Raw genomic sequence first — 26,508 nt, 5'->3', positions numbered from 1 at the left:
GAGGCTAGCCCTCTGTGGTCTCAAGGCCCAGTGCCCATAGACACCCTCGCGTGGCAGGCGCTCCAGGAGGGTTTGGAGAGTGGTGACTTTGACAGGCTCTTAAGAGGCATGTGAGTGCTGGCATTTAAAACACATATATTTAATATATATATATATTTTAAACGTATATATGTTTGTATATATATTTACATATATGTTAATATATATTTATATATGTGTTTATATATTTATTTTAAACGTGTGTGTGTGTTTTCTTTGGCTGTGCTGGGTCTTAGTTGCAGCACATGGGATCTTTAGTTGCAGCATGCAGGAGCCAGTTCCTTGACCAGGGGTTGAACCAGGGCCCCCTACATTGGGAGCTCTGAATCTGAGCCACTAGACCACCAGGGAAGTCCCAAGTGCTGGCATTTTCTTGGCATTTTTGGTTTTGTTTATTTTAATCCTTTGGCATTTTTTCCATGTGGGAGTGGAGTAAACCTGTCCAAACTTGGGCAGAGCAGAGGACATTGCTGTGTTGCTTTTGATTGGTGTCCTGTCCGACATCAACAGGACAAGTACAGGCCAGGTCAGAACTAGGCCCAGCCCTCTCTTTACAGTTGTAGCTTAAGCTTTGTCTCTATGGATCCTGTGTACTCTTGGCAGGCACAGTGGGTTAGACGCTAGCAGGGCATTTCCTGGCCTTGAAACTTGCTGTTAAAGTATCTCTGTGTCCACCTGATGCTGAGGACTGAGGTAAATAACTTCTCCCCACTGCTACTGCTGCTAAGTCGCTTCAGTTGTGTCCGACTCTGTGCGACCCCATAGACGGCAGCCCACCAGGCTCTGCCGTCCCTGGGATTCTCCAGGCAAGAACACTGGAGTGGGTTGCCATTTCCTTCTCCAGTGCATGAAAGTGAAAGTGAAGTCGCTCAGTCGTGTGCGACTCTTTGCGACCCCATGGACTGCAGCCCAGAGGTCTGTGTTAAACTCCGAGCCATTGAGAGGTTGACTTGCTCCTGCAGACAGCCCTTCTTGGAGCAGGGGTAGCCATGACTAACCAGGACCCGTCCTGTCTTTTCAGTCTAAACTGGAGGCCCGTGAGTACCGTGATGCTCAGGAATTTGGTGCCGATGTCCGATTGATGTTCTCTAACTGCTACAAGTACAACCCTCCTGACCATGAGGTGGTGGCCATGGCCCGCAAGCTCCAGGTGAGGCTCCAGGGCAGCTCCGGGCGTGGCACCCCGCAGCAGAGCAGGCTGGGGTCCTGGGTGGGCCAGGCCTCTGGCGGCCTCAGCAGGCTTTACTTGTCTCTTGCTTTGGTATAATGCCATGTTGCTTTGGAAGAGTGGACTGAAGTCAGAATAATACGTATATTTTACATTGGGATTATTTCCTTTTTGATTAAGGTAGGGCGGTTGGTTTTGGTCTCGGGCATTTTGGGTTTGGGGTGTTCCACTGAAAGCCCCCCCCCACCCCCCACCCCCTGCATCCGATTCCCCTTGGCCGGAAGCGTGCGCATCCTGTGCATGGCCCAGCTCTTCTCCAAAACAGACCTGGCTCAAGTCGGCGAGGGACACTCTGGCCAGGTAGACACTTTGTCCCAGCTGTGAGCTGGAGTAACTGCTCACCTGCGGGCATTCACTAGAGCCTTGAAAGCCGTGATGTTTGCCTTCCTGCTGCAGGGTGGCTGCCTCTAGACGTTCTGTGTGGCCTTGGAGCCCTAATGGGGTGGGATTCTGGCCCCTTCAGGCTGATTCTAGATGGTGTGTGCTGTGGAGTGCACACGTGGGTGGGGGCGAGGGGGCAGATTACAACATAAATATGTGAACTAGCTCCACTTTTCTTTCTTTTTTTTTTTTTTTTAACAAGGAACAACATATGCCCAAATTTCAGCAGAGACATATCTTTGGAGTAGGAAGATCAGGAGTTAAAAATTATGGAGAATAAAGTCAACATTTAGTACTGTTACCTGTTTTCATTATTATAATTTTTTGAAATCACATGTAATGAAAATTCCCAGCCTCTTCTCCCTGAGACCCCAGGTTGCACTTCTGCTTTCAGGGTCAGAGCAGGCTAGACCACCCATTGTCACAGGGTCCACGTCACACACCCCGCGACAGGCTCTCTCCTGGGGTCTGGGTGGGGCTTCCTCGCCCCAGGCTTTCTCTGTCAGCTGTGGAATGCTTCAGGAAGTGAGGACTTGCACAGGGCCTCTGGTGACCTTGGGTCGGTGTCTGTCGGAGGCCGCTCTGGCTCTGCTGCCCACCTGCCTCCCAGCTCTGCTGGCTTCACACCCTGTCCCAAGCTCACCAGCATGTTATCTCCTGTGTCATCGTCTTGGAGCCAAGATGTTCTTTCACTTGGGCCTGTCTGGGTCAGCCTTTGGTGTCCTGAAACTCTAGGTATTTAAAAAGAAAAGAAAACCTTACTAGGATGAACCTGGTTATTGTTAATTAAACATGCACTCAGACTTGAAGGTTCTTATTTCTGGTGACTGTTTATTGTTTTATTTCATTTGAGGTTTTTTTGTTTTTGGAAGGGGCACTCTCTTCAGTTTGGTGCTGTGTCATCTGCTTTCTTCACAGAGTTGCCTTTTCTACTATTTACTGTTGCATTTGCCATCCTAGCTGCTCAGGCTTCATACCTGTGCTGCAGTTCTGAGACATCACCACCAGGTGGCAGTGGTGCCCTCAGAGCCCCCACCCCCCACCCCCACACACACACCCACACAGCATTTTTTTTGTTCTGGGAGTGCCATGAGCATGCCCAAACATGGGATTTACTCATAGCACGGACACCGAGGTGTTTGCCACACGGAAGCTCTGTGCTGAATGTTGGTTCCAGATACAACGCTGAAATGGGACAAGGTCCTTACCCTCGAGGAGGGTCCACTTAGGAGGGGGGCAGGGGGCAGTGCCCAGTGTGCCACTCAGCACAGGGCTGCCTCTGCCCCCAGCTTGTTTTGCCCCTCACAGGATGGGTCTCCATGCTACTGAAAGTAAAATGCCTGGAAGCGGGTAGGGGTGTCTGCTTCAGCAGAGTTGACGTGGCAGGTCCCGTGTGGGTATTTCTGGAACGCAGTTCCTGTATTTTGTAGCATTTAGAGCTTTGTTTTTCTTCTTTCAAAGTTTTCCAGGATCAGCATGGTTTAGGTGGCTAGATTGCCTACTGGGGAAGAGGAGCAAAAATATTCTGGCCCTTGTTTGTGTCAGTAAGAAGAGTTGAGACCTGCTGTGCCCAGGGGCTGGGGTTTACCCAGGAAGTTTTATGGGAAAGGATCCACTTTATGTTTTTTCATCCAGCCTCCAAATGCTGGATCTTTAGAAAGCCCACATCCCACCTCCTGGCAGCTGTGGTCACAAAGATAGCTAGGAACCCTTGGGTTCAGGGTGTCCTTGAGAACCTGCAGGTGACTTGAGCTGAGGGTTGCTAGCCTAGCTACTGGGCCCAGAGCTGCTGCTGGTACTGTCCATTGCTCTCTGTTCTGCTGTGAAGGGAGGTGTAATTTAGGAAGTTTTGTGCTTATGTGCATTATCAGAGTTTTATTTTGGCAGAAAGTGCAAATTCATGGTGGTACACAATTGTTTTACAGCAAGGGAAAAACATTAAACTGAGGAAGGAACATACATAGGCAGGGCCCCAATGTACCTCCAGTATATGTCTGGTTGTGTGTGTATCTGAGTGTCCCCTCATGGCTGTGTCTCCAGCACCTGGGGCCAAGTGGGCCTCCATGGCCTGAATTCTACTTCCCACTTGCATGCCCCCAGCCCCTGAGCCTGGTATGCCCAGGTATGGCTAAGCCTGAAAGCAGTATCCAGGCGGGGCAAAGACAGGCTGACTGGACAGCACCTCCCCTTTGGTCTCCAACTGTGCTCAGCTGAAGGCTGGTTTGCCTGAGAGTCTTCAGACACCACCGCCTCCCAGCACCTGAGCATCTCTGTCACTAAAGAGGGTGGGGAGCTTCCTCCATGAGTCTGATACAGCCCAGAGTAGATGCCCCTGGTCAGCACTACAGTGAGAGGAGGTAATTTGCTCCCTGAAGCCAGGGTTCTCTCTGATGTTGAGAATTGCGATTGTGGCCCAGGTCCTTGGAGGGGTGGAGGTCATGTCATGCTAGGCAGAGTAGATGGGTTCACCTCAAGACACTACCGCCCTAGCACAGAAGGCCTGAGCCCTGCTCCCCTGGTGTGTGCTGCTGATCACTGCTCCTTCCTGTTACTCCCCCCTCCTGAGACACTTGCCCTGGCTGCGGCTCACTGGATTTTACTGTCTCTTGCCTGACCCCACGGCACTTTGATCTTCTCTCATTTGTACCATCCTGCATGTCTGCAGCCTTTGTTACTTTCTTCTCATTCTTAGGTCTCAGGTTCCCCTGCAAGCTCTTTGCCAACTCTTGCTGTTTCTGCCTTAGCACTTAGGATACATTATAACAATCTGTATTTACCCCCTTGAGGACAAGGAGCACATCAGTCTTGTTGACCACAGAGCAGGTGCATGTTTGTCTCGGTCACTTGGGAAGGTTTTCTGCAGTAGCCCTTAGCTCACTGGCACACAGGCCCAAGTGTGTTCCCGGGGTGTCCCCACTAGGGCTGGAACAGACGAGGGGCTGGGGGATCGTTCAGCTGGGCACAGCCCAGGAGGCTGGCGGCCCATTTGGCCTTCTGTTGCATGCTCCTTGCTGTTTGGTTTTGGGGCCTTGGTAGGTCAAGGGCCAGAAGCAGCCAGGGAGTGGAAGGAGACTTCATTTCCACAGCAGCCATAGCCTGTGGGGGCAAGAACAGGGGTGCCCTTGTGGTAAGGTAGAGCTGTCTGGCAGCTGGTATGGGGGGCTGGTTCACAAACTGGTGACACAGGTAGCTTCTGCTTGGTAAAGAATCACCTCCCAGCAGCACCACGTGTTTGCCACTCTTGGGGTCCAGCTGCCCCACCGCCTTCTTAAACACACTTCTCCAAGTGTGGGCCCGACTCTTCGAGGTGTTTGTGGGGGGCAGTCGTGAGCCTGAGCCTGCCCACATTCAGGGCCCTGTGGGCAGAGATGGGCTTGCCCACAGGGTCTTACGCCTGGCAATCTGAACAATGATGGTGTCTGGTCATCTCTCCTGTTTTTCTTCTTCATTGCCTTTGGATATGCTCCAGGATTTATTTCTGAATAAATATAGAAAGCTATTGCCCTTCTTAACCTGAAACCCACTCAGCAGAGTTCAGGCAGGCACCTTGTTTGAGGGGAGAAACTGCCTTGGAGGAGGTCAAACTGAGTGATCTGGAGGGGAGGGAACAGTACCACAGTCTGCTGCCCAGATCATGCTTTCCCAGGTCTCTGGACATGGGGAAATCTGAACATGTGTTTCTAGAGGCATCAAGAGAGTCTCCTAGGTTGCGCCCTGTCAAATACACCCCAATTTGAAATAGCAGTCTTGGAGTTTAACCCTGTGGCCCTTCTGGGCCCTGCTGTTCTCTCAAGCATCAGTTTGCGCTTGAGAAAGGTCCCCCGTTCTGTTGAGTGAGTTGCTGTATTAAACTGGGCTTAAAACAGGTCTCAACATCCTGCTGGGAAACCAGCTCTGTTCCTTCCACCACTATCAGTTCTGAGTCATCATTGGATTTCTGGTGACAAAGCCCCTTGGATAGAGAGGGAATGGCCAGCTAGCAGGCGAGGCAACACACAGCTGAACCCCTGGAGCCCAGGAAGGATTGCTGCCCACCCTGGGTTCTGTGAGCCACGCAATTCCATCAGATTTCTGAATCTCAGAGTCGGAAGGTCTTGGGATCTCCTGGGGTGGCCTCTGGTGCTCAGTCCCCCCAGGGTGTCTGCTCAGGTAGCCTCTGCCTCACAAAGCCAGCCCTCCCCATGGCCGGTCCGCAGTGCCCCACACTGCCTCTGCACTTTCTCGTGTTTCTGCTGTGTCCTGGAGACGCAGGTTGTGGCTCTGTGCGGCACACACTCCCACCCTGGGGCCTTCACGCCCTCTGGAACTCTAAACCTGCAGGCCGTGTCTGCTGCCTGTGGGGATGTGAACCGTAAGAGAGCCTCCTGTTCTGGTCAGTGTTGTGTTCTGGTGCCCAGCCCAGTGTCCAGCAGGCTCCCCTGGGGGGTGCCGACTGAGCACCAAGCTGTCAGGAGCCTCAGAGCACTATCTCTGTGAGTCTGTCCAGGTCTGCAGTTGTCAGGGGTCCCTAGCCTGATGTCCTCATTGGGCCAGGCATCCACTGTGAGATGGGTCCTTACTTAGGCCACGTCTCTCAGGGAGTGGGCATCATGCCATGTTGGGAGTGCCTTTCACCTCCAAGTGAGATTTGAGAGAGGAGTTTTGGAAGAGCTACTGGGAGCCCTTGCGCATGCCTCAGTTTAGTGGCAGGAAGGGGGTCACCGCTGACCCAGCCCTCTCTGCTTCCTGTCGAGTCAGCCCTCCCAGCCAGGAATGGCATGGTGTGGGGCCACAGTCCAGGCGCCGCCCCCTGGCACCCAGCAGCCCTCATGGGCACGGCTTCCCCTGCCTCTCCCGCCTCCAGGATGTGTTCGAGATGCGCTTTGCCAAGATGCCAGATGAGCCTGAGGAGCCTGCTGTGGCCGTGTCCTCCCCAGTGGTGCCGCCGCCCACCAAGGTCGTTGCCCCGCCCTCCTCCAGTGACAGCAGCAGCGACAGCTCCTCAGACAGTGACAGCTCCACTGACGACTCCGAGGAGGAGCGAGCCCAGCGGCTGGCCGAGCTCCAGGAGCAGGTGAGGACAGAGGCAGCCCAGTCTCCTTCTAGCCCCCACCTCTGGCCTTTCCAGTCCATGGCCTGGGGCAGCCCTGCTAGAGGGAGGTGTCCGCATGATGCCCTTGGCTTTGCGTGCCAGCAGGTCCTCTTGTGCCTAGTCAGGTGCATGTTGTTCATACTTATATGTTCCTTGTGGGTATGGATGTGGGCTGACATGGCCATTCTCTGGGCAGAAGTCAGGCTTCTGAACTTTCTGGTGTCTCGAAGGAGGTGGTTGAGCCAGTTTGTCCGTCTCCTGGGGCCTCTTGGATGCTCATCTCCCTACAGTTTGGCTTTTAGAGCCCACACATGTCTGTACACTTGCCCAGCCGCTTTAGGGACCAAGGATGGTCATGAGGCTTGAGTGTCAGCTCCTCTGATGAGGAGGACACTGGTCTGCCCTGGGGGTTCAAGGGTCTGGTTGGGCCTGTGCCCCGCGGATATCTGGTGAGATGACAGGTCATGACAAGAGTGTGTCTTGCTTGTCTGCACCACAGCTCAAAGCCGTGCACGAGCAGCTTGCAGCGCTTTCACAGCCCCAGCAGAACAAACCAAAGAAAAAGGAGAAAGACAAAAAGGAAAAGAAAAAAGAAAAGCACAAAAAGAAAGAGGAAGTGGAGGAGAATAAGAAAAGCAAAGCCAAGGAACTTCCTCCCAAAAAGACCAAGAAAAATAATAGCAGTAACAGCAGCACGAGGTCTGTGGCCGCCCCGCCTGACAAATGCCCCTTCTCTGGGACGGGCCCTGAGGGGAGGATGGTAGGGCGTGGTGGGCAGCCAGACACCCCCAGCTCACTGGTCTTGGTCTCAGCCACAGCTCCACACTCACAGAGGGGCGTTGCCAGTGTCCCCTGTCCCCTGTGAAGACCACTGGGAGAGGGTGTAGAAGCCTCCCCAAGCCCTAAATGAAGGGATGGGTGCCCACCTTTCCTGCAGGGACCCATTCCTAATGGTATCTGCATCACCCCTTCGTAGCAAGAAGGAGCCAGCACCCTTAAAGAGCAAGCCCCCTCCTGCCTATGAGTCGGAGGAAGAGGACAAGTGCAAGCCCATGTCATATGAGGAAAAGCGGCAGCTGAGCCTGGATATCAACAAACTGCCTGGCGAGAAGCTGGGCCGCGTGGTGCACATCATTCAGTCGCGGGAGCCCTCCCTCAAGAACTCCAACCCTGACGAGATCGAGATCGACTTCGAGACCCTGAAGCCATCCACCCTGCGTGAACTGGAGCGCTACGTCACCTCCTGTTTGCGGAAGAAGAGGAAACCTCAAGGTGCCCTTTGGCCCTCTGGGGTGGGGCTGGGGTGTTCCCAGTCCCGGGTAAAGAAGAGGGCTGGCAGGTGGGGTCCAGCGCTGCCCTTGCATCCCTCTTAGCCAAGCCCCATTAGTATCTTTAGTTAACTTGGCCTTCCAATCCTGGCCCTCTCTGCAGGCTGTTTAAATTTCTGATTATGAAGTCTGTGTCCTCAACATAGAAGCCTCTGGAAGGTGGTGACATCAAACTCGACCCTAGGCTGTGGGGCGCCTTTCTTGACCTCTCTGGCAGATGGCCCTTGGGGTCCTGAGGCACCCCCTCCCTCACCTCTTCGGGGTCTCTGGGGTTGGGGCATGGCTAGGAGGAAAGCATTAGGTTGGCACTGCGCCTGCCTGCTGTCTTCTCTAGTTCCTTGTGATCCGCTCTGCAGGTCTTCCGAGCGGCTCTTCGGTGTTTTCGGTGCCTTGTCTTGGCTCATGGTTTTGTCTTAGGACCAGTAGGATTTAGAATCTGAGTCAGGGTTTTGCACACAGCCTTCATTCCAGCCCAGACTGACTTGGGGTCCTTGGCACCCCCTCCCCTCTGTTCAGGGTGTCACACAGTGACACCCAGCCTCACTCTGCACACTGAGGTGCTGGGAGGGCCCCTGGGGCCTTTTCCTTGTCTTGCTTTGTCTCTGGTTGTTGTGCCCCCTTTAGGTCTTCTCCCCGCTGCCAGAAAAGTAGCTGAGGGGGCACACTCCCAGCAGTCCCTTGTTAGAGAGTCCCCTCCTGTCCTGGTCTCTTAATCCTCGGTGAACCCTGTGAGGGGGTATTTTGAGAGATTGAAGGGGCCTTGAAAGTTGAGTATAAGCCAGGATTTCAGCTGGCGTGAGTGGTGGTAGGCTAGCTGCACCCTTGGGAAGTGTGGGTCGGGCCAGGGTCTGGAAGGCCAGCAGCCGGTCTTTGGGAGCAGCCCTTTGGCTCATGGGGCTCTGGGTCCTGCCTGACTCTGTTGTCCCTGTTGCTTTATTGCAGCTGAGAAAGTTGATGTGATCGCTGGCTCCTCCAAGATGAAGGGTTTCTCGTCTTCAGAGTCGGAGAGCACCAGCGAGTCCAGCTCCTCCGACAGCGAAGACTCTGAAACAGGTTAGGTGTCTTTGATGTAGTCTCACCACACTCCTGCCTGTGATCCACTCTATGTCCAGGCTGCCAGAGAGCAGAGACGGCAGTCATAAGAACCTGCTGGGCCCTCCCATCTGTCCATCTGGTCGCCCTGTTGGCCTCTACCTGGGGTGGTGGGTATCCCAGCACCTACCTCCACCCCACCCCTGACCTGGGCTGGGGATGGAGACAAGTGGCCAGTGGTATTGACACTGCAGAGCCCTGGGAAAGGAGGAATGGGGGCAGATGATGGAATTGATCTTCGCGCGACCCTGCCCAGCCTCAGAGTCCCCCAGCGGCACTGTTGCACGCACCTCGGCCCTTTCAAGTGATGTGCTTCGGCAGGTGTGGAGCAGCCTGCCTTTGGCCCCACTGTTCCCGGGGCTTAGAGCGCTGCCGTTCTCCCCGGAGTTTGCTCGCTGCTGCGTTGGCTGCTCCTAACTGCACGCACTTGGACATGCGTGTCCTGTGCCTCTAACAGTTCCTTCTCTCCATGCTCCACGGGTGTGCACGTGTGCCCCCTGGTGCGGCTGAGCAGCACCCTTGACGTGGGAGGCGGGGGCAGGTGGAGATGCCAAGAGCTGTGCCTGTGGTGGGACAGGAGATCTTTCCTCCAGACAAGCATTTCTGGTTATTCTCAGGGGAGCTGATGCTCAGACTGGCCCAGAGAGGAGGCTGGGAAGAAGCCTGGTGGCTAGGCTGCTCAGTGAGGTGGAGCTGACTTCCTGTGTCTGGATGCATAGGGTTGTTGGTGGGCAGGCAGGTGCCTTCATCGGCTGAGTCGACAGTCTGCAGACTACCCAGAGCCTGCCATGGGCCCGTCCCTACAGGCAGGCTGCAGTGCGCACATCCACAGTGGGCAGCAAGACTCCTGGTGTGTTCTTCCGTGTACCTAGTCCTGTCTCTGATACTGTAACTGGAAGGAAACGACAAACTCCACTTAGTCCACATAGATAGATAATGTGGTCCGGCGGTGCCGAGGAGGTATGAGGATTATTTGCAGCACTTGAGAAGAGTGGTGCTGCTCTGAGGTGTGTGGGTCCTGTGGGGCAGGGGCCCCCTGGACCTTGTCACTGTCCCTTTTCCTTTGTAAGGACACTGTGTTTCCCAGGTGAGGGGGAGGGGAGCCTTCTCTAGGACGTCAGTGCTCTGGACTACCTCCTTTCAGTGGGCCCAAGTGATGTAAATTCCATTGAGGATATTCTGTATTTATTGAGCTCCTGTTGTATGCAGAGACTGCTGTGGGTAGTTTGCTGGTCACCTCTCTATGCTTTACCCTTTTTTCTTCCTTAGTAACCAGCTCCCTCTTCCAGTGCGTTTTAAAAATCTGCTGGCCAGTAGGGGGCGCCACACCCCGTGCTTGGTGAGGCAGAGTGGGGCCTCAGGCCAGGGCCCAGCGTGCTCGGCAGGGTGAATTGCTGTATTCTTGGGCCTAATTAGCATTCCAGGTGGCTGCTGACTTCTCACTCTCAGTTCCGGCCAAACCTCAGGTTTGCCTTTGCTTCTGGGGTTTTGGACCTCCTGTGTTTTCTAGCAGGCTTCTCCTACTAAGGGTGTTGCAGCCCTTTCCCCTAAGGATCTGAGCAACCAGAGAAAACCCCAGAGATTGAAATTGGCAGAGGACCTGAGGGCTAAAACCGTGCCACCAGGCCCCGCCCAGCGTGGTGCCTTAGGGCGTCGTGACCGTCACACCCCAGTGTCCCAGTCTTGAGTCCGGACCGTGGCTTTTGTCCCTGACTCCTGAGCTTCTGAGTACCCTGTACCCCGCCTGATGCCGCCTCCTGTGGAGTAAGCATGACGGCATTTCCAGCAGCTCTCTGCTGCTGCTGAGATTTTTTTTTTTCCTTCACATTTTTTCCTCCTTTAAAGAAAGTGGAAAGATTGTGCAACAAGTAATCTGAGAGTCCTGGGAACAGCTGTCCTGGCGGGAAAAAGGGCAAGATTTACAGTCTCGGAGCCGCCAGCCTGCAGGCTCCCAGGCTCCAGCAGTCCAGCCCTGGCGGCTCCCTCAGCTGCCTCAGCTCCTTCTTCTCCCCAGGTGCCCTCCCTACCTTGAGTTTTGTGAGGCTGTCCTTTGACTGCGTGGTTCTGGCTTTTCCTTTGCCATCTCTGTGCTCCGGGAACTGACCCGAGAGCTTCTGCTCTTGGGAGGGACCAACTCTGTAGGTTTGTTCCCTGCACCTCAGATGCTACAGGTCCCACGTGGAAACCTGTGTCCTGGTTCCAGGGGATGGGCTGTCTGCCACCACCCTCCTGCACAGGAAACTGCTTACTTGCTGAGTGGTTCCTCGTGTGGGGTCCATGGAGCTGGGTAGATTGCTGTGACTAGGTACAGGTGGTTCTGCCTTGGCAGGGAGGACGAGTGGGGGCCTGGTAGGGGGGCCACTGGGGGTATTTCTCTTGGTCTCTGGGGGCTTAACTGTTTCGCCCTTCTTCTTGTGTTTCCATTTGGATTAGAGCCGAAATTCCTGAAGGGCCTGTATTTGTCAGTTCTGCCAACACAGCCCCAGGACTCGAATCACCAAAAGAAACTGACCAGAGGCACTAAATTGGGGCTAGGGCAGTGGTAAGTGGCCTCATCTCTGGCCACTGTTCGTAGACAACTGCCAACTGCTCAGGACAGGAGGGCTGGCTGTTGGGACAAGGCTCCTGTTCAGGGATGCAGTGCATCCACAGACTGGGGTCAGGGGTCTTTCTGCCACAGACACCGTGTGCTCCTCCTCCCGTGAGCAGCACTGTTGGCCAGACCCACCACATCTTTTGAACCCAACTGTTACCTGAGTCATAGTCTTCCATTGAGCTTTGATTGCGATTAAACTCTGAATCTGCTTGAGAGGTTTAGTATTGGGACAAAGACAGTGGTACAAGGGCCACCCTCCCACTGCCCTGGAGCCAGCGTAAGCTTTCACCCCATCCCATTGCTGATTGATGTCTGGCTCCTCCCCAGTGCTACCCACAGGTTTTATGGGAACACAGGGCTGGACACCACCTCCTGTCCCTCTCAGGAGCATCCCTAGCCTGGGCTGGGATAGGAGTTCAGAGCATTCTCCTGGACTTGGTTTTGGTCTTCTGGTTGCAGAGGGAGCACACACCAGCTATTTTAGTCTCCTGGTTTCCTTTTCCCAGGATTGGAGCATGTGGGTGTTTCTTAATAGCTCCAGGGGGAAAAGGAATGCTTTATGTTTTGGAAAGATTTGAGCTGGAAAGTGCAGACAGAGGCCGTGGGGCATTCTTCCTAGACAACCAGCCTCAACTTCCGCGACCCCGGGTCTTGGAATGACTCGGTTCCTGTCCCATCTTGAGGCCTGCTGCTGCCCACTCCAAGGGTGTGATGCTTGCTCTTGGGGAAGGGTTGAGTCCCTGGCGGGGGTGGGGGTAGGAAGAGATCTGGAGGATGGGGCTATAGCCAATCTGTCTGCAGTGCCAGGCGACCCCTCACACCCACACACATGCAGGGAGGGATGCGAGGGCTTCCCGGGCGAGGGCGCGCCTTGTGGAATGTGCCTTGAATGAGAGAGCAGCCGGTGGGCGGGTTTTTCCCACACACACACACACTTGGGGACCATGGGAGTGCAGTGTTCGTTGCATCCGTGATTCTAACAGAAGCATCTGCTCTGCTCTGTGGGTGGGAAAGAGCCCCAGCCCCTCTCCCCAGTCAAAGGAAGCTGCATTTGATGCCTGGGAAAAAAGAAAGGACAACTTTCTTCCTCAACTTTTTATTTTTAATTTGTTTTCTTCCTTAACAGTGTATGTCATTGGCTCCTGTTTTTTATAATTTTGCTTGTTTCTTGGAGTTCAGAGGAATGCAGAGGCTGTTAGCTAGAGGTCTTACACTCCAGAGCTCCTTTCTTAGGGGCATTCCCTCCTTCCAGCTGAGCCCCAAGGCAGGGTCAGCATTACCTCGCTGAGATAGGGTGCAGAAAAGTGGACCCTGGGGGGTAAGGACAGAATCCGTGGGTGCCCAGTGGGTATGGCACACCACGCAGGACTTCAGAAGTGAGGCAAGGAGAGGACAGGCGGGATAACCTCTCAGCCGCAGAGCCCAGCAAAGGAGACCCCAGCACGCAGTGGGCACGTGGAGCTTGTTACTGGAAGCCGTTTTGTCTAGAGGCATGAGCAGGCTCAGGCGGTTCTGGAGACATCCGTGCGTGCCTGATCCGAGGCCCTTCTTAGGGGAAGGTGGGCCTGTCCCCACCCGCAGCTGGCCAGGCAGGGGTGGAACTCCCAGTTGCGGCGCTGTCTTCTCGTGCCCTGACAGCGGGCGGGGCACCGGAGGCTGGCTTGGTCTGCAGTTCTTCTGTTCTTTATGACTTGAACGATACATTCCACACCATTTCTCTCACACTGGTTTCTCTCTCCCTCTACGTAGGTCCTGCCTAATCATTGGACACGGACTCTTAATAAAACGGTCTTCAGTTCCAGATTCCTTCCCAGCAAGCTATAGCTTAAGTCCATTTTCTTCCGTGAAAGGGACAGGACTCCATCAAGTTATGGAATTCCTCAGAGCCCTGGGCCTGTCCCCCGGGGTGGATTAGTCATGTTCAGCAGCTCACACCTAGTCCCGCCTCCGGGAAGGCTGCCTGCCTGGCCGCCCGCCCGCCCGGGCCTCCTGTGTAAAGACTGCCTGGCTGTTCTGCCCAGCCTCCCTGGTCGTCTGGGGTCCTCTGAGTGGGTGGCATCTCCCAGAGGGTGATGACAATCCCCCTGCACACACACATTCATGCGGTGCTCCGTGTGCAAGGCCCCGTCACAGACGCGTTTTCTCTCCACCCCTCCGTCTTTCGGGGGGACTCTGGATCCTAACTGCTTCCCTCCTGGACCTTCCGATGATGTTAGCCCAGGGAAGATCTCACTCAACTCAGCCTCAGGAAGAACATTGTGACATCTAGAGTCTCCCCAAGTGAGGAGCGAGGCTTTAGAGGCGAGGCCAGCCGGGCCCAGGGCTCCCTGGGGCTGTCCCTCAGCCTGCCTTCTCTGGTGGCTCACGCGGCTCTGTTGGCCAGGGTCGCCCACCAGCCACAGCTGACTCACAGCCCCCTGGAGTCCTCTCTGTTTCCATCGTTCCCACTGTTGTCTGTTGGGCATCTTCCCAACTTCTTTGGCCTCTTCTAAAGTCGCACAGGGAAAGTACCTCCTAGGCGGCCTCCTTGCCCCTCCCTTCCCAGGTACATAGACGCAGACCGCAGGAGCTGCCAGGCAGGCCGGGAGAGAGGGACGTCTGGGGAGACATGGCCGTGCTGCCGGTGGACCTGACTCCTCCAGCCCACAGTCCTCGCCCCCACTGGGGATCGGGATCGGGGCTAGTAGCATGAGAGGGCTGGACCAGTCGGTGAGGGCATTGGAGCCTTTGGGCCCTTTTCGTGCACATGCAGGTACTCCTCTCAGTTCAGCTCCCAAGAGTGATGGGAGCTGCCGGGTGGGCCACATGATCCAAGCCCTCTGAGAGGCACTGGATAGGCTTTTTTTTTTTTTTTTTTTTTGGCTCTAAAAATAAACATCAGCCCTTTTTTGGTCATGAATCCAGCATCTCAGCAGAAAACTGCCTGGCGTGAAAAGTCCCCTAAGGAATAGTGTTTGTTTTAAGTGTAGTTGGTGTGTACTTCGAGGCCTGACCATCTCCTGGCATTTTGGGATCAGCCTCCTCCTGCACCTGGGAGCGGGCTTGAGGAGGTGCAGTTGGCCAGCGCCTGTGTGGAAGCCCTGGCCCCCTCCCCAGCTCCTTGGGACCTTGGGCCCAAGCAGCTGTAACAGCCCCAGACTGGCCTTGGCCTTGGGTTCTGCGCTCAGCCTCCCCTCGGGCCCTGCAGTGATACTTGGGAGTTCCTCAGCTGCTCCCGGATCCTCCAGCCGGTCAGCTTCCAGTTGAGCTCATTTGCCAAACAGACTATTTTGAGCTGCCCTTTGGCCTGTTCCTGATGTGTTTCCAGTACTGCTTGGCCTGGCTTGGGTCCGGGGGCTTCATGCCCAGAGATTCCCACAGGACAGTTGGGAAGCTGCTGGCATTGTCTTTCTGGGAAGATTCTGCCGTCTTGGAGCAAATGGCAGGCTAGATTCCCATGGCGTCAGCCTGTGTGCCACCCCACCCCTTCCCACTCATGGGCACAGAGGCTGTAGCCCCAGGCCAGCTCTTCCTGTGTGATCCTTGCATCTTCTATGTTCAGGGGTCCTGTCCTTGCCCATGGTGCTTCCGTCTGACAGAGAACTTGATCGTTTGATTCGGGCTGGCACCGGTGCCGCAGGAAGAGCAGAGCGAGCAGAAGCCCGCCCACCCTTTCAGCAGCCTCCAGTGTGCGGGCGGTGGGCGGTGCCAGCCGGGCCTGAGAAGTTGCTCTCGGGAAGGGTGGGAGGCTGGGTGTCTGCCCGTGCGGAGGCTTCCAGTCGGTTCAGTTGAGGGGCTCTGCACCTCTGCCCTTGCCTTCGGTCCTGTCTCCTTCCCTTGAGTTGTGGGGGAGTGGGGAGGAATCAGTGTTTTAATCAGATTTTACAAAAACGTTTTAATTCTTTGTACAATTACCATCCTATGTAAAGCTGAAATTTGTGTTGAGTTCAAGATGTTCATGGAATAAAGATCACACAGTACTTGAGGCCATCTTCATGTAACCCTTTCTAGAGAGTTTTGTGTGGGGGGTGTCTTGGGGCTGGTGTGTGGTGAAGTTGTGCACTTCCTGTCTTGTCTTCCTACCACGAGGCGAGTGGTGCATGTGAGCCAGCTGTGACAGCCCCAAATAGGCTCCGGCACCCCTTGGTCCCCGCCGCCGGCCCCTTGAGTCCTCTGGTCCTGGTGGTCTGTTGGGTGCCTTCTACCTTCTCTCCCGCTCTAGGCCAGCCCCACCCCGTACTTCTGTGCAGCCTGGGGGTGATACTCCTGGTGACCTTTCTAAGGCAGCTGATACCCACTCCCTGGATCCTTAAGGGCCCCATTGCACTTTGTCCCCAGTAGTTCCCCGGGTGGGCCTCTCTCACTCATGGCTGCAGGGAGATGGTGAGGGCTCAAAGCCACTTGTCCTGTGTTGGGAAAAAAGTTTTCCTTACTAAGGCCATGAGATGACAGGCCACCTCAACCCCATCCAACCTTCTCCCTGCGACACAGTGTCCTATCCTGGTCATACTTAATGCACTGACTGCTTTCCCACCCCCAGGCCCCCCAAAGGCAGGCCAGGGTGTGAGCAGCTGCCGCCAGCCTCCCTTGAGCTGCAGTTTCTATTGCTGGAATCCACCCTGGGAGGGGAGCCCAACCTGAGAGAACGCCCCGTCCTCTTCCTCCTATGTGCCATGCTCCAGCCTTGTGTGTGCAGGGTCCCCTCGGCCCTGGGCTTCCAGCCTCTGTATGGTCCAGCACCTCTTCACCCCGAGGCTCCCAGACACCTGGCTTGTGGCCCAATCCTGCAAATTACCCAAACTGCTCCCTTTCATACGTGTGACTCAAGAGTGTCCTTTCTGCAGGTCTCATATGTGACCCGTAGAGTCCTGAGCCCTGTATCCTGGCATCTTTAGTATCTGGGTTTGGGGCTGGGCCTGCAGTTCCTCCATCCCAGGTGTCCCTAGTCACTGCCACTCGTGTAAAAATGTGTCTAGCCACAGAGTTCTGTGTCACTGTCTTACCTCTTGCATGGAATGGTGAGTTCTGGCAGGGCACGAGGTCTCTCTCACCCCTTTAAGTGGCACGCTGCACCAAGGCCATACGCCTCTCCAAAGCTCCCTTAGCACTGCCCTCCATGAAGCAACTACCAGTGGAGCTAGCCCCACTTTGGGCAAAAAATGTGTCTTCCAGCACCAGCGGCAAGAGCCAGCACCCTGGTGAGGAGCGCAGGGGAAGCCAGGCGAAGCGACAAGGTGCCTCTCAGTGACAGACACCGCAAAGGCACCACGGGCGGGGGTGCCAGCTCCCACCTGGTGGTTGGTGGCTGCACTTCCCAGCCCTTGAGCCCTTGCCAGTCTTCCCCTCCCTGTCTCCCGCTCCAGGATGTGCACCCAGTGGTGGTTAGCGAGGGGAATCCCGTGGGCCAAAGCTCCTTAGCGTGAAGCTCTATAGAGTGGGGGCAGAGGGGCTCAGGCTGGCTCTCGCACACTCCTCACAGAGACGGGCACACCCCAGATGTACCCACACAGTGGCCGGCACCAAGCCACAGGCTCCTGAGAAGCAAGGACACGTACTTTGTCTCCCTGCAGCACATGAACCGTGTTCCGACACAGGGACTTCTCTGAGGCCGGTCTCCTGAGAGGAAGAGGAGTCTGGCCAGTGGCCGCCGCCTCTGCTGGCCGCAGCATTGAGTGCCTCCCTCATTGGTTCCTGGGTCGTCCAGAGAGGCTGGCTGGCTGGCTGGCTTGCCTCTTTGCCTCTACAAAGTGCACACGCTTGTCAGCACTTCCCACTTGTCAGCACTCTCCTCACCTGTCCCACGGCTGTGGCCAGGGCCTTGGCCCGTGCTGGCACCCGCAGTCCCTGTCACCCCAACCTATATATTTCTGCTTGGGACAATGGGAAGGCGCAAGTGTCACAGGGCAGTGCAGCTGGAGGCCGCCGAGTTGTTACTTCTAGTCTGTGTGGCCGGGGCAAGTCCTTCGACTTCTCTGAGCCTTACTTTGCTAGTTTCTTAAATGGATAAGATCATTTCAAGCACCGTGGTGGTCCCAGGGTGAAGCAGGTTGGGGTGCGGATGCTCAGATCCCTGTGGAGGCCTCTGACTAGCCAAGAAGGGGAGATGGTTGGGCCAGGAGGTCCCTCGTAGCTCAGTCCCCCACACGTTTGGGTGTGCTCTTGTCATGAAGCTGGTGTTCTGGAGTTTGGCGGGGAAGCTAGGCATGGTCCCCGCTAGGAAAAAAGCCGCAGGCAAATGGGTAGGTGACACCTACACATCTTTCTCTCCCCTGTGACCCCCCCCCCCAGACGGAACCCGGCCACCCTCCCTTCTCACTGTCACTTGGCCCTTCTCCTGAACTCACCCTCTGTTCTCTCCTCGCTCCGCGTGGAAGGCCTGCTCCCAGTCTTCTCCCTTAGAGCCTCACCGCCTTCTCTTTACCTCCACAGAGATGGCTCCGAAGTCAAAAAAGAAGGGGCACCCTGGGAGGGAGCAGAAGAAGGTAGGTGGTTTCAGGGGTATCTCTGAGCAAGTGGGCAGTGGCTGCCCGCCTGTGTGGGCCCTGGCGGGGAGGGGTCCTGTGTCTCGCCCGGACACGTGTGGCCTGCCTCACATCAGCCTGTCCTGTCTGTCTGCAGCACCACCACCACCACCATCAGCAGATGCAGCAGGCCCCGGCCCCGGTCCCCCAGCCGCCGCCGCCGCCGCCGCCCCAGCAGCCCCCGCCGCCGCCGCCCCCCCAGCAGCAGCCTCCGCAGCAGCCCCCGGCCCCCCCCCGCCCCCCTCCATGCCGCAGCAGGCGGCCCCCGCGATGAAGTCCTCGCCTCCGCCCTTCATCGCCGCCCAGGTGCCTGTGCTGGAGCCCCAGCTTCCAGGCAGCGTCTTCGATCCCATCGGCCACTTCACCCAGCCCATCCTGCACCTGCCTCAGCCCGAGCTACCCCCTCACCTGCCCCAGCCTCCTGAGCACAGCACTCCGCCTCATCTCAACCAGCACTCGGTGGTCTCTCCTCCAGGTGAGCGGCGACCGCGCCTGCGTGGGTCTTAGCACGGTGACAGGTTCCTCTGAGCGGCGGGTAGAATCCCTCTTAGCGTCAGCTGTCTGGTCACTCAGGAGATAGCCACTCCTTGGGCCCATTCTGGAAATGATGCCAGAAGTGTGGACAGGACAGGCCTTGTGTAGAGAGACAGTGCTTTGGTGCAGAAGATACTGATTCAGGTCTGCTGGGCCAGGCCTCACAGTGTGAGGTGGGAAAGGATGGGACTCCTCTGCAGCTCCCAGTCAGGGGTGGGAGGGCACGAACTCTCATCTTGCAGGGGATGTGGGGATGAGGAAAGATCTGGAGGGTGAGTGGAATGGTTGGAGGGGAGGGAGGAAAGTTGGGGGCACGGAGCACCGGGCAGGATGATGCTTGTTCCTGTAGCCCTCCCTGGATGTCATCCTGACTCTTAAGTTCTGGGGAAGCTTAGGAGGGTGGGGAGAGGTTGCCAGTTGAAGGGAGACAAGTCAGAGGGCGGGGTGGAGGAGAAAGGCTGGGCCGGGGGCCGCACAGTGTGTGAGCCTCACCACCCGGCTCCCATCCTTGCAGCTTTGCACAACGCGCTGCCTCAGCAGCCATCACGGCCCAGTAACCGAGCTGCTGCCCTGCCCCCCAAGGCTTCCCGTCCCCCCGCTGTGTCGCCCGCCCTGGCCCAGCCACCCCTCCTCCCGCAGCCCCCCATGGCTCAGCCCCCCCAAGTGCTGCTGCAGGAGGATGAAGAGCCACCTGCCCCACCCCTCACCTCCATGCAGATGCAGCTCTACCTGCAGCAGTTGCAGAAGGTGCAGCCCCCCACGCCACTACTCCCTTCCGTGAAGGTGCAGTCCCAGCCCCCGCCCCCCCTGCCGCCCCCTCCCCACCCCTCCGTGCAACAGCAGCTGCAGCAGCAGCAGCCGCCACCCCCACCCCCACCCCAGCCCCAGCCCCCACCCCAGCAGCAGCACCAGCCCCCCCCACGGCCTGTGCACATGCAGCCCATGCAGTTCCCCACCCACATCCAGCAGCCCCCGCCACCCCCCGGCCAGCAGCCACCCCACCCACCCACAGGCCAGCAGCCACCCCCGCCGCAGCCCGCCAAGCCTCAACAAGTCATCCAGCACCACCCTTCACCCCGGCACCACAAGTCAGACCCCTACTCCACTGGTAAGTGTCCCCGCACGGCCCCCGGGCTTTGGGGAGGTTGGCTCCAGGCCCCGAATCTCGTCCCCGAGGAGCCAGGTGGGTCACCTGGGCGCGGCAGGCTGACATGAGCTCGGAGCTGAGCCTCGTAGGCTCTGGTTTGGCTGGAGAGAGGCAGCTGAGGAGGGGCAGTGACACTTCATGCAGTGTTTTAGTCAGGTGTGCATCTCGCTTGCAACCCGAGGTGACAGATTAAGGCCTCAGTTGGTCAATGTTTTGGAACTCAATTCCTGCTAGGAACGGGAGCCGAGAGCCCAAGGAAGGCACCTCCTCTGCCTCTTGGGGTTGGGACAGGCTTCCTGGAGGAGGTGACCAGGATGAGCAGGAGCTAGTTTAACAAACAGTGGGGTGTAAGGTCCAGGATGAGCCAGGAGCAAATCTGGGCAACAGGGGCTCTCTGGATACCTGCCTGAAAAGGTGCTCTGCCTTTGGTGTCAGGAGGCTCCCCTGGTGTAGCTGGAAACATGTCAGGGAGAATTGGGCTGAAGCTCAAAGGTAGTAAATAACTTCCCTGGGAAACGGTTCGCGTCTTCTGCTCCCAGTCTGTAGCCTGACCTCAGCTGCCCATTCTCAGTCAGCAGCATCAGACAGACCAAGCCCTCCTGCCTTTCCTGAGTACTTGTTTTCTAGGTGTCTCTGACCTAAACACTCTGGCAGTATTCTTGTTGATGCCTCATGGTGTGGTGACATGTGAGTGTCAGAGCTGAGGGTCCTGGGCTTGGCACATGCAGCCTGGCTTGAGGGATGCTGTGGGTGCTGCTGACAAATTGAATAAAGCTGTTGGCTTTAGGCTATGACTATTCCTAAACCCGGTAAAAGCTGCCAGGTGCCAAGTGGCTCGCTGTGCACCCTGAGCTGAGAGCAGCTGGCTGTCGTTTCTAGGGAAGACCAGTAGTGGTCCCAGCCCCTTGCAGACGGCCGGGGGTTTCCTCAAGCCTGAGACCAGGGGTGGGCTGCTGATGAGATATCTTTGGAAGAGTCAGCATCTGGGGCAGAGCAGGTTCCTTCTGGCTGCCTGTGCTTACAGTCCCTGGGCGCATTTCCGCTTGAGTTCTGTGGCCTGGACTGGGTCACAGGGAGTGATGTGTGTTGGAGTCCAGCTGGGGGCTCTGGGTCAAAGGCCAAGTTTTTGGAGGCTAAGGAGGCTTGGTAAGCATCCCTGGGGAACGCCAACTTGCAGGCACTGCCCCAGGCTGCTGGGCTCCCCTTTAGGTGCTGCTGGGTGAGCCACCAGGAGTCAGGAGATGCCTCCGTGTCACAGGCCTGGGAGCCATCAGCTAGGTCCACCTCAGGAGGGGCTCCCAAGGGAGCGACCCACCCGGGGTTGGGGGTGGCTTGTTGGACTTGTGTGTTTGTGGATTTCTGGCAGGCCTGGGCCAAGGCTGCCTGGGTCCCCCAGCATTGGCTTGGATGAAGGTGGGTGTGCCAGCCCACTTTCTGCAAGAACCACGTGTCCATTGCCTATTCTACCGTTCTGCTGTGGTGTAGGCCAGTCCCAGGCTTCTCCCCACTGTGTGGGCCTTGCAGGTTGAGTCGTGTTGGGGAGGTTCCTGGGGGTCCGGCCTTAAACCCGAAGCAGCTGTCCAGGCAGACTGGCATAGTCACATGGGGACAGCTGGGTACCAAGGCTGCCTGCTCTGTGGGGTTACTGACATCCCTTGTGTTTGACCCAGATCATACCATCAGACCACCTGAAGAACTTTTAAAAAGGACATAAGTCCAGACCCCACATAGGCCCAAATGTATCTGTACTTCTTAAAGTTTCTTAATGAAGGCTGTTTTTCCTGACACACAGTGGTATCAAACAACCAGGATTGAGTTCATGGCTCCATAGAGCCCTGTTTTACAGTGAGCGCAATGAACACAATGAGCTCAGCTGGTGAAGAATCCGCCTGCAATGCAGGAGAGCCCGGTTTGATTCCCGGGTTGGGAAGTTCCCCTGGAGAAGGAATTTACCCATTCTAGTATTCTTGCTTGGAGAATTCTCATGGACAGAGGAGCTTGGTGGGCTGTAGTCCATGGGGTTGCAGAGTCAGACACAGTTGAGCCACTAAGCACAGCACAGTGAGCAGAGGGCCCAAGGTGCCAGGGGCTGAGCTGTTGTGGCACTTCCCTGGCTGGGCTCAGGGCCTGTGACCTCCACACCAGACTGGCTGATAAGCTCCTTGTTCCTTCTCTTAGGTCACCTCCGTGAAGCCCCCTCCCCGCTTATGATACATTCCCCCCAGATGCCACAGTTCCAGAGCCTGACCCACCAGTCGCCACCCCAGCAAAATGTCCAGCCTAAGAAGCAGGTAAAGGGCAGGGCTGGGCATCAGCCCCCAGGGGTGGGGGCGGGCGGGGCCAGAGGTGGCTGTCTGCCTCACCGGCTCCCATGCCTGTGCTGTCCCAGGAGCTCCGAGCGGCCTCCGTGGTCCAGCCCCAGCCCCTGGTGGTGGTGAAGGAGGAGAAGATCCACTCACCCATCATCCGCAGTGAGCCCTTCAGCCCCTCACTGCGGCCGGAGCCCCCCAAGCACCCGGAGAGCATCAAGGCCCCTGTCCACTTGCCCCAGCGTGAGTGCCCTCTCCAACCCCGGCAGAGGTTGAGGGCCTCCGGCCTGCACTGGGTGTGAGCTTTGTGTGGGCCGGTCAGCTGTGCCCTGCTGAGGTGGGTAGGGCCCAGGCCCACGGGCTGTTTGTGTTCCAGGGCCTGAGATGAAGCCTGTGGATGTCGGGAGGCCTGTCATTCGGCCCCCTGAGCAGAATGCACCCCCACCAGGGGCCCCAGACAAGGACAAACAGAAACAGGAGCCGAAGACGCCAGTTGCACCCAAAAAGGTAGGAGCGGTTGGAGCCACGAACGCTTCTCACTCCCACCCCCCCCAGGGCACCCGGGGAGCTGCCTTGGTGGGTGCATCCTCAGACTTCGGGCCTCTCGAGGAGTCTAGGCACAGCAGAGTGTTTCACCAGCCCTGTGGTCTGTCTATCTCACAGGACCTAAAAATCAAGAACATGGGCTCCTGGGCTAGCCTGGTGCAGAAGCATCCCACCACCCCATCCTCCACAGCAAAGTCCTCAAGCGACAGCTTCGAGCAGTTCCGCCGCGCAGCCCGGGAGAAGGAGGAGCGCGAGAAGGCCTTGAAGGCGCAGGCTGAGCACGCAGAGAAGGAGAAGGAGCGGCTGCGGCAGGAGCGCATGAGGTGGGCGCGGGATCTGGATGGGGCGTGGGGCTCCCTGGGCTCAAACCCGTCCCCATGCGGACGCTGACATGGAGCCCTGCCCTGCCTAGGAGCCGGGAGGATGAGGATGCGCTGGAGCAGGCCCGGCGAGCCCATGAGGAGGCACGGCGGCGCCAGGAGCAGCAGCAGCAGCAGCGCCAGGAACAGCAGCAGCAGCAGCAACAGGCAGCTGCCGTAGCTGCCGCCGCCGCCCCCCAGGCCCGGAGCTCCCAGCCCCAGTCCATGCTGGACCAGCAGAGAGAGCTGGCCCGGAAGCAGGAGCAGGAGCGAAGGCGCCGGGAAGCGGTGAGCCGGGGGCCGGGGGGTCTCTGCTGGGCACCGCTGGGAAGAGATACACCCCTGGGGGAGTTGAGAAAGGGGACCCTGAGGTCCAGGAGGTGGCGGGGTGCAAGCAGAGAGCCGTTGGGCAGGAACTTGGGGCCGAGCTCTCCTTGTTTGTGCTGTGCTGGCCCTCTGAGCCTCCAGGGTGCTCAGGCCCGATTCGGGAAGTGCTGCAGTGTGGGCTTGTGGGGAGAGCCATCGCTGGAGGGCAGGGCACCGAATTTCACTTCCTCCCACCCTCCTCTCTCCTCCAGATGGCAGCTACCATTGACATGAATTTCCAGAGTGATCTGTTGTCAATATTTGAAGAAAATCTTTTCTGAGAGCACCTGGGTGACTTCTGACTTTGATTTCCTGGCAAAACGTTGACTCTCCATAGTGTTAGGGGCAGCAGTGGAGGCAGTGGCAGCGGCGAGGGGTTGTCTCCAGGCCTGGCTCTCCTGCATGCTGTGCCTGGGGCAGGCCTGGCGGGCAGCTGAGGATCGCAGAGCCTGTCTGCCTTACAGCCAGCCGGACGTCCTGCCACCCCCACAGGACGTCGGCACAGGGCACGCCTCGCCAGGAGCAAGTGCCGGCTAGACCCAAGCCCCGAGTCCCCGCGTGTGGGGCAGAGGCCCTTCTCTCTGCCAAATGTCTACACAGTATACACAGGACATCGTTGCTGCCGCCACCGTGACTGGTTTACTGTCCCAAGAGCGTGACGTTCGTGACGCCCTGCCCGCCGGGAGTCCTTTCCCACACCCCAGCTGCCGCTGCCCGCACCCAGGAGACCAGGGCAGGCTTGCAAGAGCTGGAGGTGGCAAGGGCGCTGGCCCACCCCCTTGCTGGCACTGACTTTGCCTTGAACAGACCCCACCCCTCCCTTCCCCTCCCCCCACAAGCCTTTAATTGAGAGCCGCTCTCTGTAAGTGTTCGCTTGTGCAAAAGGGAATAGTGCCGTGGAGGTGTGTGTGTGTCCATGGCAATCTGGAGCGAGGTGACTGTCACACGCGTGTGTGTGGGCCGGCCTTGCCTGGCGAGTGAGGCCACCAACCAAAGTCAGTTCCTTCCCACCTGTGTTTCTGGTTTTGTTTTGTTTTGTTTTTTTCTATATATATATTTTTTGTTGGATTCTATTTTATTTTTAATTCTTTCTTCTCCTCCAGACACAATGGCACTGCTTATCTCTGAAATGGTGTGATCGTCTCCTCATTGAGCGGCGGCTGCCACCGCGCTGTGGGTAGTGTGTGACCGTGGCTGTACTGTGTAGTGAAACATAGTTGGCATATCTTTGTTTGAAGTTTGTTGGTGACTCCACCAAACTGGTGTAAAAAAAACTCAAAAAAAAAAAAAAAAACCCACACACACAAAAAATACAAAACATACAAAACACACAAAAAAACCTGCCTATATTTTACTCAGTTTCAAACTTTTACTAGTCTATTTTTAATTATAAAACCAGAAAACTGCGTTTTCTTATCCTTTTTTCCTCCCCCCATTTGTTGGCTTCTTTTTATTTTTAACGTAAAATCTGTTGGGGTTTTTGGGGTTTTTTTTTTTTTTTTTTTTTTTTTTTTTTGAGTTTTTTTTTTTTTTTTTTTTAAACCAGGAGAGGAAGGGCCAGGGGGTGAGGCGGGTGCAAGGGCCCATAGGCCACAGACTGAGGCAGAGACTCCCTGCCTGGCGCTTGGCCCTACCAACTGGCTGCCCCTTCCCGACTTTTTTTTTTAATTTTATAATTGGAGCCCTTGGTGAGGTTATGCGTGCCATGAGAACCCACTCTACACCATGACGCTGGCGCCTCAGTGTTGGCCAAACTCTGGAGTCATTGACTGGTTTGACTTTCATACGGTGAATATGCATTTGGTCTGTACTGATCATGGAATAAACACATCTCTCTTTTTTAATGCTGGCGTCTCCCTGATATTTCTTTGTGAACCACCTGCTGTTGCCTAGGCTAAGTCTCCCCCCCCAACACGCACACGCACACACACACACACACGCACACATGCACCACCACGGTATAAGAATTACCGCATGGGACCACCTGGCCTGTCCCTGGGCAGGAGCTGCCCCCTCTAGACTGAAGCTGTTAACTGGGAGCCCAGGTACCCCTTCTCCCTGTGGACTCAAAGTTGGTGACATGCTCCAGCAGAACCTGGCCAAACTCCAGACAGTATTCTTTCCCTTCCTCCATCCTGATCTACTTACTCACCCAAAGGACTTGAGCCACGTCTCCCACCTTGCCTGCCTCTGCCGAACTCCTTTCATTTAAGCTCAGGGTTAACAAGATACTTAGATAATGTACATCCCCCCCCAGATAGGGTCCTCACCCCACTCCACCCCTAAGCCTGCCGGGTGGACACCCTGCTGGGCCTGCCTGTGCACCCATCTGTCACACATGCCCCAGCCACAGGGCAAGGGCAATACTCAAGAGCAGCCCCCAGGATGTAAGATGAAAGTTTATCACTTAACACGTATGCAAAGACACAGTGGTTGAAACACTTCCAGCACTGTTTATTAACCCACATTCTCCTTTTTTTCAAGCAGAAAGGCCCTGTATCTTGGGTTTGGGATCTGCCAAATGTCCCAACTGATGGTATATGTAGTTCAGGCATTCAGCCAGAGACCTGCCCCACTCCTCCCCCCACCTTCCCCCTCCCACAGCACTTCCTTATAAACAAACCACTGTGCTGGTTCAAGTGTGACTTATATTTTGGTTCCATGGGGTTTCTTCCTTCTCATCCCACTCATTTTTTGTTCTGTGTTTTGTTCAGAAACTTCCCCAGGCCAAGTCTGTTTAGCTGGAGAAACGGTTTTGTCTGCACCTTCCTTCTAAAGATTTAACTGCCATGGCCCTCTCCACACCTCCTTGAAGGGTGTTTCTCTAACTGGGTTGTAATTAGAACTTGGATCTACTATTTAATTTCTCTGGCCACTTCCCATCCCCTCCCACAGTACTAGAAATCTTAGTTCTATACAAGAGTAAGAGGTGTGTACGAGCCCATACTGTACTGTATGCACGGATCGCTTGGCCAATAATTATGTCAGTGAATCTGAGACTTGTATTAAACA

General features: G+C 56.3%; 1 protein-coding gene across 1 annotated transcript in view; it reads left to right on the top strand.

Annotated features, from left to right (window-relative positions):
* Positions 1 to 25,340, top strand: part of BRD4 (bromodomain containing 4) — an 86,378-nt gene extending 61,038 nt beyond the window's left edge. Inside the window, 15 exon segments of the mRNA XM_018051299.1 lie at positions 1,061 to 1,189; positions 6,492 to 6,701; positions 7,219 to 7,418; positions 7,696 to 7,991; positions 8,990 to 9,100; positions 18,144 to 18,196; positions 18,333 to 18,461; positions 18,464 to 18,710; positions 19,284 to 19,877; positions 22,095 to 22,241; positions 22,244 to 22,468; positions 22,602 to 22,732; positions 22,889 to 23,094; positions 23,184 to 23,418; positions 23,709 to 25,340. Coding sequence (XP_017906788.1) covers positions 1,061 to 1,189; positions 6,492 to 6,701; positions 7,219 to 7,418; positions 7,696 to 7,991; positions 8,990 to 9,100; positions 18,144 to 18,196; positions 18,333 to 18,461; positions 18,464 to 18,710; positions 19,284 to 19,877; positions 22,095 to 22,241; positions 22,244 to 22,468; positions 22,602 to 22,732; positions 22,889 to 23,094; positions 23,184 to 23,418; positions 23,709 to 23,777 — 2,982 coding nt within the window. The 3' untranslated portion in view covers positions 23,778 to 25,340.

This window comes from Capra hircus, chromosome 7, assembly GCF_001704415.2.
Source record: "Capra hircus breed San Clemente chromosome 7, ASM170441v1, whole genome shotgun sequence".
Taxonomy (NCBI): Eukaryota; Metazoa; Chordata; class Mammalia; order Artiodactyla; family Bovidae; genus Capra; species Capra hircus.
The sequence above is the reverse complement of the archived record's forward strand: the minus strand, read 5'-3'. Positions and strand labels throughout refer to the sequence as shown.